Below are 11,433 nucleotides of genomic sequence, written 5' to 3' on the forward strand. Positions count from 1 at the left end.
TGAATCAAGTTTTTAACTCACAACCAAACAATGGCACTAACAACAGTGTTGTGAATCCAGGCCACTATAATTGGCTCTAAAGAGATAATGTAATATACTAATAACAGTGTTCTTGGGAAAAGAGAAAAAACGCGAGCGTGTTTGTGAATTCAAAATAAGTCTACAAAGTAATAAATAGGCAAATATAAGTGCAAAAACATTTGTAATAGTTTTCTCTGTTTTCTTTACCTTGACCTATTTACATTTACTCATATATTGCCATCATGAGGGCACAATGGGTAGGCAGAGATGTGTACTGCATTGCCAAAATAGTGCACACCTCATTACTGTTAGTGGAACACTACTACTACTACTACTACACTACTTTGATTCAAATATCACCACCATCTTTGCCCTATTTCATTATAATAGCATGCAGGCAAATTGGTTATAACTTTTATTTTGAGTATACATAACAGACAATACACTCAGAAGACATAGGCAATCCAATGTATGAAGGAATATAATCACGTGAAAGACAAATCAGAATAATATATTTTGATAAAAAAAAAGTTATTTCCTCCTTAAAATTTCAAATGTCTGGCCCCATTCGACTTGGTGGCGGGGTGAAGACAAATGGAGCTACTTAGTAGCAGCTACTTGTCACGGCTACTAAAAACCAAAAAATACCCTGCTATAGACAGTAATAAGAATTTCCTCTGGTAAAACACAGACAGTTATCAGTAAATGATCAGCATTGTCTGTTTCTGAAGCTGTGACAAGTAGTGGCTATAAGTAGCTCCGTGTGTCTTCACCCTTAGAAGGCCCACTTGATCAGTGGGTTAATAATTTGGAACCCCTGAAGGGAGGGTCCTACTAACTCAGTAGAATGGGGCCTCATGATTACGGATGGCCCTGGGTGGGAGCATAGTCTTCCTGAGGCATTGCTCTGGCATTGTGATACAAATGCCAGGCTAAAGGGGCGACGGAAATAACCCAGAATGTTTTGTTCTTGTTTGGCAGAAAGCAAAAACGCTAGTAATTTAATAGTAATACTTCAAATCCTGAGAGGAAAGAGCAATTTATCTGGAAATTTGGCATTTTGTCTTTATGGCTATTTGGCAGCTTACTGCCAAATGCACTGTAACCTCACTGTAATATCTTTGTTGACTGTGATTTATAGCAATGGCTTTAACCTCAAATTACACTTGTCACCTGACCCTGAGCCGTTCATCTATTTAACCCTGCGAGTTCAACCAAATCATGGACATCTTGGTTAATTATAAGCTTGCCTCTTTTCCTACTCATTACATTAGTGAAGATACTCCTGCACACACACCTAAATAATGTATGCTTTTATTGAAGCCGAGACATTTCCCTCATATATTCTTAAAGGTGGTGTGCTTGGGCACTGAAATGTCACAGCATTAATAAAGTCAGCAGCTGCCGACTATTATGCAGTACCATCTTTTTGAAGGGGCAGTTCTCTTACAGAAGACATATTGTTTTCAAACAGCACACAACAGATGAGTTGCATCTGACCAATACCAGAAATAATGTAAAATTTTAACACTTGTGCCTGTACAGCTTTTAGCAAAGCTTTGGGAGCATGACTAAAAGGCTGAAATGTATCAACTAATGTATCAAAACTGGAAGATTCAGACACATCAGTAAGTAGTGCTTTTGCACTATAGCTCCCACCAGCCTTGCTGCGACAGGCTTCTTATTGCCTGTACTATTCCTCTATATCTTTATCGACTGTACGGTTGCCACATTACTGGACATGTCAAGCCATTCTTATTTGCTTATTATGTGTGGGGAATTTCCAACTCTAAGTTAGAATACTAACAGTTGTTTTTTATTCAGCAATTACTGTATTGCTTTTTGGTAAATAAAGTCAGTTGCACTGCCACTGAGTACAGGCATAACAGGTGGCGCAGCCGAGATCTGACAACACGACTGATTTACCTGGATCCCAGAAGGACAAATTCCTGCATATATTATTCTATATCACATATGTCAAACACAAGGCCCGCAGGATGAAACCGGCCCTCCTGGTTGTTTTATGTGGCCCTTGGTGAATGTGTCCGACTGTCCAGCATGATCAATTTCCATTTTCCTCACGTAGTAATTACATAATAACTAAGACTAAGGGGCACATTTACAAAAGCACGAACGTTCATGCGAACGCTCCGAGTGTATTTTCGCCGATTTTTTTGGGCGTCCGCACGACTTTTTCGTACGGCGCACGACTTTTTCGGACGTTTGCACGAAAAAATCGGAAAGGTTTTACCGCTGTTTACAATTGTTCGGTATGAAAATATCATGACTTTCGGATCGCCAATACGATATTATCGTGACTAATACGATTTTTTCGTAAGCATTTTCGTGATATTTGGGATCTTACGAAATTTTCGTTTCCAATACGATTTTTTTCCCATTCGTAATTCGGATTCGTGGATTAGTAAATGTGCCCCTAAGTATCTTATTAAAAAAAAAAATACGCCTTGTGACTTCATCACCTTTGCTCCCAGAACATCTACAACAGGAATTTAAAACTCAGTCCTACTTGCAGCTCAGCAGTAAAGTGACTGAAGTTTATCAGAGCACAGGTCACCCTGGGAAATTAAGAATATGGCTAGCCCCATGTGAAATTTAAAAATTAAATATAAGCAGGATTCTGCTGGAGAAGCTCTATTAACTGTTGCGTTTTGAAAAAAACATGTTTTCCCATGACAGTATTGCTTTAACCTGTAAAACACTGATCCATATGTATGTATAGCAGGTATTAGGCTGATGCCACACGCGGCGTAGGGCCGAAAAATCAGCCCTACGCCTGCTACTTGTGCCTGCACCCGAATGAATGGGATACGCTCGGGTGCGCTTGGATGCAGGCACATGTAGCCGATATACGCAAGAAAACGCGAGACTTTGCATTCTCACGCGTTTTCGTGCGTATATCGGCTACATGTGCCTGCACCCGAGTGTATCCCATTCATTCGGGTGCAGGCACAAGTAGCAGGCGTAGGGCTGAATCTTCGGCAAGCGTTTTTCCGCTTGCCGAAAAAATCAGCCCTACGCCACGTGTGGCATCAGCCTTAGACTCTTTGGACTCATTTCAAGGTTACCAGAGGAAAGAAAATATGTGTTTCCCTTTACCTTTTGCATATTACATTAGCAAGAATATAAAACTTCCACTATGCTAAGATTCCTAGTTACTAGTTAACTAATGTAAGGATTTCTCTATGTGCCTTCACTATGGGAAATCATTACATTATTACTTAAAGTCTGGCACTTTGGTCTTCTAAGCACTATTTTTTGAAGTTTGACCTAGAAACTGTTGCACAATAAGCAGACCAAGATGCACAGCAATGTATTGTTTTAAGTCAGTAATACCCTGAACAAGATAGGAAGTGGTTTGCAGTAGATGTACATACGCCACCAATGATTCAAACACTGCACATATTTCTGATACATTTTCAGTTAAAGACAAAGGGAATTACAACATTATATTATTCTTTCACACATCTTTACTATACATAGAACAACATGTAAGGTGACGTTACAGTCAGTCAGCCATCATGTAACATTAGTGGTCTACATTAGACAAAGGGCCATATTTATTGAAGAGTGAAACTAGAATTTGCCGCAGAGTGAAATTCTGCCACTCTCTGTTCATTTTCACTTGTATAGGATTTTTAGGGACATATTTATTAAAAGTGAAAGGAAGAGTTAACCTTACATAAATACCGCTGTAAAAATCCCATACAACTATAAATATAGAAAGCAGCAAGCTCTATTCCAGCTTTTAATATGTATGCCCAACAGTGCCAATTGTAGCATGTTGCATAGATCTAAGTTGCATAATAGTAAGGACAATGGCACGTGGGACAATTTGTCAGCTGTGTCATAACAGGGGCAATAAATATGCTTACATTGGTAAGCACGGAGTAGCATGTCAGCACAAGCACACAGGGAGAACTCTAATAACAGCTGTTAAATGGGAAAAAATTAGCATCAATAAAAATGAAACCTATTTGGAGGTTTGGCTCTTGTTTTCCGTAACATATTTGAAATGATTGATAGACTTCTTCATACAAATGCCCTATGTCTTAACACAGAAGAAATCAAAAGTGACTTATTTTCTGCTCTCAGTTGCCCTTTATGACAGCAAATGACAAAAAAAATTAATATAAATTCTGTTAACCACAAAGTTTAGCTGTTTTCTTTTAACACCTGCTTCCCCTAATAAGAGCTATGTGAATTTCCCCCAGAGTGTGCATCTTTAGTCCCTTTGTGAAAGTTGCTTACTTGCATTTTTACTTATTTTACACTGCTGCTTTTCAGTCTGTTTGTTAATGCTTCAAAAGTGTATCTTTCAGCAAGCCCTCTGACATTTGCAAGAATCTACACAGACGGTCAGTCCAGGCCTGAACCTGCCGCCCCAAATATCCTCCTTGCAGTCTACAAACAAAGCGGTCAACCCTCCCGAAAATTTCTGTAGTTTTCCGATTTTCCCACCCAACCTCCTGGGCTATATACGCTTATTAAGTCGGTTGGAAGTCATTGTGCATTGCTCACATGTGAGGTTACATCACGGGGTCCATGCCCACATTCCCCCAGCATGGCAGCAGTATGAGTTGACTGCTCTGTACCAACAAGTTATATATTCAGTTTGAGCCTTACCTTCCTCCAATTTTCTAACTACATATAGGGGCACATTTACTAATCCACGAATCCGAATCACGAATGGGAAAAAATCGGATTGGAAACGAAAATTTCTGAAGATCGCAAATATCACGAAAATGCTTACGAAAAAATCGTATTAGTCACGAAAATATTGTATTGGCGATCCGAAAGTCACAAAATTTTCGTACCGAACAATTGTAAACAGTGGTAAAACCTTTCCGATTTTTTTGTGCAAACGTCCGAAAAAGTCGTGTGGCGTACGAAAAAGTCACGCGGCGTGAGAAAAAGTCGTCCGGACGCCCGAAAAAATCGGCGAAAATACGCTCGGAGCGTTCGCACATATTGAACTTACAAGTGTTTTTTTTTTTTTTTAATAGGGATGCACCAAATCCAGAATTCAGTTCTTGATTTGGTGAAGATTCTGCCTTTTTCAAAATGATTTGGATTTGGCCGAATCCAAACGGTTGGCCAAATAGATTCAGAATCCTTTAAATCACATGACTTTGGTTACATGAACATGGAAGTGAAAAAATTTGTATGCTCGCTAAAATTTCCATATGCAACTGAGGATTTGGTATTCGGCTGAATCTTTCACAAAGGATTCAGGGTTCAGTGCAGGCCCGAATTTGTGGCGAGGTCACACAGGCCCGGGCCTAGGACGGCACAAATTTAGGGGCGGCACGCCGCCGCAATGAAATTTTGACATTTTGCTCCCATATGGAGCAATGGGGACTTCTCCCTTGCGACGGCAGGGGATGTTCGTACGCACATGCGCGCGGAGGGGGGGCAAATGAGGGGCGCCTGGATTAGAAATCCGGCGCTGGTTCAGTGAACCTACAAATAATGAATTCTGTGCTTCCCTATTTTTAAATGCAACTAAATGTGTTTTGTGACTTTAACATGCATTCCATTGCATTATGAACACATATTGAATACATAAAAATGCATAATATTGCATTAAAAAAAATGCAATGTAAGCAGTTGTGCAAAAATGCAAAGCTGCATGCTGGTGGGTGCAACCAGATAAAATAAAATGGAATCAATTAGGTCATTGCATATATCCCTTAATGTAACCTTGCAGTTTGTCTTTTTTCTGGTTAAAGGGATGATTGGTCAGTGTACACAATGCTAAAATCAATCGATAATCAAGTTATTGCTGACTGCACTAGATTTTGTGCTGTCAGACAGATTGTATTGCAATATAAAAACAAAATTCAGCATGCTAATACATGTAAAGTATTAAAGCTTTCTTCTACAACTTTTTCTGAGTAGCAACTGGATATTGCCTCATCCCTTGACTACTAGTTTCAGTGCTGGTTAGCAATGCAGCATGTTAGCTATGGTCTGCATTAATAGTAAAAACACAGAAAATATTATATAACAAAGCAAAGGAAATTTATATGCGTTGCATTTATTTTTTATTAACAATTAACTTGACAAACTGCAATCTGAGCATTTTAGTTAAGAATCAGCTAAACTGAAACTCTGGTCTGCTGCTATACAATGAGGACTGAATTTTGGCACCCCTGTTTAAAGCAGAACAAACCCTTCTTAATAGCTTGGTACCTCCATTCGCACTACCACATTGCACTACTGTGGACCCCCAAAATGTACCTGTTTGCTGTACCTGGTTCTTAAAAGTATCATAGCAGGGTTAATGGGCACCATCTTGCTACACTTCAAGTCCCATTTTTTGCTCCTAACAGAAGCATGAACCTTTTTTAATGGGCAACAATCATGAAAAATGTTTTTATAAGATTGTGAGGGACAGAGCAAAGTGAAAGCTGATCTGCTGGCATGTCATGAGGCCACACCCCTCAACAGCAAAAATGTGCAAAGGGAAAGTAAATAAATGGAGCTGGGCAGGATGGTGATAAAGCTGCATATAACAGGCTCTTTTGCATTTGGGTTTTGTGCTGCTCACCCACAGGCTTAGATAGGCTGCCAGTCACCCTCCTGGAATTTACACATGCATACACAAATCTTACTTAACTAGCCAAATCCAGGTGTAACAAAAGAGTGTATATAAAAAAAAAAAAAACATTTCCTCCATACAAGTGACAGCGACGCATCAATTGCAGCAATGTTACAGACCTCTGCACAGGCGTGTGTACAGGCACATAGACTCCTGTATGTTGGATTCACAGACAACTCTCTATGTCTCTCAGTCAGAGCACTCCTGTAGACTGACTAGACAGGCTTTCAGGCTTCTTAATTGGCCAGCTGAGTCTAATCAGGCTCATCTGGTCAGTCTGTAGCATTTACTCTGCTATAGCCAGTCTAATCAGGCTCATCTGGTCAGTCTGTAGCATTTACTCTGCTATAGCCAGTCTAATCAGGCTCATCTGGTCAGTCTGTAGCATTTACTCTGCTATAGCCAGTCCATATATTCTTAAGAAATTGCTATATATTCTGTTATTGATTAGCTTGCACAAACAGCAGCATAAGGTATTGTTTCTATAACATTTATAGAAAATGCAAATGGTAGTTTCATAGGAAGTGGATACCCTAACGTTATTGTTTAACTACAACTCCCACATTAGTTGCCAGCTCACTTGGCTTGTATATTGCACACTGCTGGCTCTTTGTGCTAAATAACCTGATTGCTACTGCTCAAAACAGCAAGTGATATGTGGCTTCTTTCATGTTTTTCTCATAATTAACAAATAAAGTTCTAGGTGTTTGTTAGTGAGTGAGAAGACAGTGAAGTGTCAGTAAATGTAAGGATAAATTGGGTTGAAATTTTAGACCTTCTTCAAAGCCTTTTTCAGGTTTTAGATAGGAAAGAAGGACAGGTGTGGGGTGAACATTAGCTGTCAGTCAAGAATGGTTGGACCGCTCCTCTCTGCTCAGAACACAAGCTGCCTGTCAGACCTGAGCCAAGTTCATTCATGATAGTTCCCCTTTAAGGCACCCGAGTGAATGGAATATGCTCAGGTGCAGGCATATGTAGTCGATATCTGCCAAACAACGTATTCCATTCATTCGGGTGCAGGCACAAGGTAGGGTAAATCTACAGTAGCGGGACATATTCTCGGCAAGTGTTTTTCGGCTTGCCGAGAATACGCCCGTGTGGCATCAGTCTTAGCTTTAAAAGGGCAGTGCACCTTTAACTTTTAGTATAATTCAGTGATATGAGATATTTTACAGCTGGTTTTATTTTTTTTTATTTTTTTCTCAATTACTTTTGCTCAGTGGCTATCTGGTTGCTAAGGTCCAATTTACCCTAGCAATGGCAGTGGTTTGAATGAGGGTCTGGAAGATGAACAGAAGAAGGCCTGGATGGAAAGATAAGCTATTGAAAGTAACAACAATAAAACTGTTGCTCCACTGAACAGCATGTTTGTGACTGCCAGAGTCAGAGACCCTAATTTATTAGTTGAAAAAAGGCAGGTTCCTCTCTTCTGCGGCTCAGTAATCCAGGTGCAGCCTTGGAACCGTTACAATGTTATACATGAGTTGATACATTTCCCTGCAACATGTGTGGAATGTTAGCAACTATTGTATGAACTCTAACAGCTGCTTTTAATGAAATTTAGGGATTATGCTCAGCAGAGCCAAACATAAGAAATGTATCAACTGATATATCAAATTAAAACAGTTTTTCAATGTGCCTCCCTTCCCGAGATGCTCCAAGGAGACATTAGAGGGTGAAAAATTAAACTTCAATATTGGAAAAAGGTCAAGAATAAATAAATAAAAATAAAGTCATTCGGCCATACATCTGAACAAATGAACTGGAAGGCAATCAACAAATTTAAACACTTAGGGGCTCATTTATCAATGTATGAATTTACATTGTTGGAAAGTACAATTTGCGAAAATTCATATAGTTAACGATAATTTTTGATTTGCGGAAATGTTATGAATGTTACAATCCAAAAATATCATGGTACGATTCGAAAGTTACAAAATTTTCATAGCCAAAAAAACTTTGATTTTGACCCTTCAATGCATTTTTTTTGGAAGCCTCCCATAGGACTCAATGGCACTCTGCAGCTCCAACCTGGCCCAAGGAAAGTCTCCCATAGGGCTCAATGGCACTCTGCAGCTCCAACCTGGCCCAAGGAAAGTCTCCCATAGGGCTCAATGGCACTCTGCAGCTCCAACCCGGCCCAAGGAAAGTCTCCCATAGGGCTCAATGGCACTCTGCAGCTCCAACCTGGCCCAAGGAAAGTCTCCCATAGGGCTCAATGGCACTCTGCAGCTCCAACCTGGCCCAAGGAAAGTCTCCCATAGGGCTCAATGGCACTCTGCAGCTCCAACCCGGCCCAAGGAAAGTCTCCCATAGGGCTCAATGGCACTCTGCAGCTCCAACCTGGCCCAAGGAAAGTCTCCCATAGAGCTCAATGGCACTCTGCAGCTCCAACCCGGCCAAAGGAAAGTCTCCCATAGAGCTCAATGGCACTCTGCAGCTCCAACCTGGCCCAAGGAAAGTCTCCCATAGGACTCAATGGCACTCTGCAGCTCCAACCCGGCCCAAGGAAAGTCTCCCATAGGGCTCAATGGCACTCTGCAGCTCCAACCCGGCCCAAGGAAAGTCTCCCATAGGGCTCAATGGCACTCTGCAGCTCCAAGCCGGCCCAAGGAAAGTCTCCCATAGGGCTCAATGGCACTCTGCAGCTCCAACCCGGCCCAAGGAAAGTCTCCCATAGGGCTCAATGGCACTCTGCAGCTCCAACCTGGCCCAAGGAAAGTCTCCCATAGGGCTCAATGGCACTCTGCAGCTCCAACCTGGCCCAAGGAAAGTCTCCCATAGGGCTCAATGGCACTTTGCAGCTCCAACCTGGCCCAAGGAAAGTCACAATACCGAAGCTTGAATGAATAATGAAACTTTTGTACTCGTTGCAACAAATACGATTTTGTCACACAAATTGTCACAGAGTACGAAAAAGTCGTGCAACTTAACAAAAATATGCAAAAGTTTGAAACTGTAGAAAAATTACGAATTTTTAGTAATCAGACCTGTCGTACTTTTATGAATGTGCCCCTATTAACTAATCCTTTAACTAATCTGAAAACTGAAGTGGAAACCCACTTTTCGCTCAAATGATGTTCTGCATCCCTCCCTAAATGTATCCTATATACAGCAGCATAGTGCAGAATGGGCACGTGCTCTGACACATTCAGAAAGCAGGATGAGCTGCTAAAATATACTAAGATTCTAGGAACAACTCGCCATAGATGCATACAGTATAATATAGTATATCATAGCAGGCTAATTGTTGCCCATAATATTGTGTTCCCATAAACTTATATATCTGCAGATGACTTCCATTACAGAAGTAAAATGCATTTCATACATTGCACTTTTTTTTTTAGTTTGTAACAGTCCCTGCAGGAAACATTTCTGTTTGTGTGGCATTTGAGGAGTGTGGAAAGCAGGATAAGGCACGTTTTCTCTCTTCCTGTCTATGATCGCTACACTGTCAGCAACTTCTGTATGGCCTCTTCTCCTGCTTTGTGCTGAGGCACCTTATTCTCAGACATAATGCACAGCAATTTCAGCATTGAGAAAAAGATACATGTAAAGCTTGTATGTCTAACGTGCATCCCTCCAGCTGCACCTGCATTTGTTACATGGACTAGGAGTTGCAGAATAACTTTGGGCTCAGAGGTTGCATATTCACACAACATGCTTTCAGACTGGCAGATTGGAGTGGGGGTAAAGGCAGATTTCATTGTTTGTAAAAAACAGATTGGCTTCATCATCTGTGACATCATGGAAGCCAGACCAGGTTCTGGTGGCATCATCGGTATCTTCCATTTGCACCTCTGATGGCCTGTGTGCTTTTCAGAGATGTATTTACATTGCAGCAAGTCAGACTGAACAAAGTTGTGTGCAGTCACATGACCCAATAGTGATTTTATATTCTATTGCACATTTTAAAAGGGTAACTCAACCAAAAATTAAACTTTATCTAATAAGGTCCAACTAAAAAGCTATTGAGAATGGGTAGATTTGTAACACACTAAAACTTAATGGAAAGGGGAACATGCCCCTTTAAAGTGCGCAGAGTGGGGTGTGCAACCAGTGACCCTTCAGCACTCCCTGAGAGACACAATAGGTTTAGATCAGCAACATTTGAAAGCTCTCTTTAGACTACAATTCCCAGCACCCCCCTCTGCTCGTTGGAGATATCTAGAGCACAGCTGGATCAAAGTGAAATATAATGAAAATATTTCTATAAAACAAATTGATAAATTCATGTTTTTTTTTGGGGGGGGGGGGTCCCAGACTCACCATAGACCATGGCACCTCCAGTTTCGTGCAGGAACCTAACCCTGCGGTTCTTGAACAGCCAAATAGTCATGATAGTCAGAATGAGCAAGAAGTTGAAGACAAGCAGCTCCAGCGCCCCCTCATGCTGGAATAAGTCAGGCACCCTGGAGGCTTTCGGGACTTTCTGAGCCCCCATGTTCCGTTATAAGGAGCCTAGGAAGCTGTAAAGACACCGCTGAACACAACTCTCACATAACTGCATCCAGGGAGGGGCCAGACTTAGCTCACTTATTAGGAAGCTGCTTCACGGACCCATTTTCCCACGGCATGCTGGGTGATGTAGTTCCTTCTGCACCACAGATGCACTTTCCTGACTGGAGCCGTGACAGCTTGGGAACTACAAGTTCCACTCCAGGTGCTACCGAGTCTCGGCTGCAGGTACCAAGGTGATTGTTACCTGGGCATCACATTATGAAGTGTTCTTTGCATCTATATAATAGGCTGGATAGTGATGGCAATGGTCTCCCGCTTGCATGGCTCTA

The 11,433-nt window shown here is 41.2% G+C and overlaps 1 protein-coding gene across 2 annotated transcripts in view; it reads right to left on the reverse strand.

Moving 5' to 3' along the window:
- The window catches only part of slc9a9 (solute carrier family 9, subfamily A (NHE9, cation proton antiporter 9), member 9), a 290,228-nt gene extending 279,064 nt beyond the window's left edge, over positions 1-11,164 (reverse strand). The window contains exon 1 of one of the 2 annotated variants that reach the window (XM_031902407.1): positions 10,913-11,164. In XM_031902407.1, the coding sequence (XP_031758267.1) occupies positions 10,913-11,087 (175 nt within the window). In that variant the 5' untranslated portion in view covers positions 11,088-11,164. Of the gene's footprint in view, positions 1-6,762; positions 6,841-10,912 lie in introns of those variants that run through there. The other variant, XM_031902409.1, reaches the window with a different exon arrangement.
- Positions 11,165-11,433: the final 269 nt, after the last annotated feature.

The sequence above is a fragment of the Xenopus tropicalis genome, chromosome 5 (assembly GCF_000004195.4).
Source record: "Xenopus tropicalis strain Nigerian chromosome 5, UCB_Xtro_10.0, whole genome shotgun sequence".
Lineage (NCBI taxonomy): Eukaryota > Metazoa > Chordata > Amphibia > Anura > Pipidae > Xenopus > Xenopus tropicalis.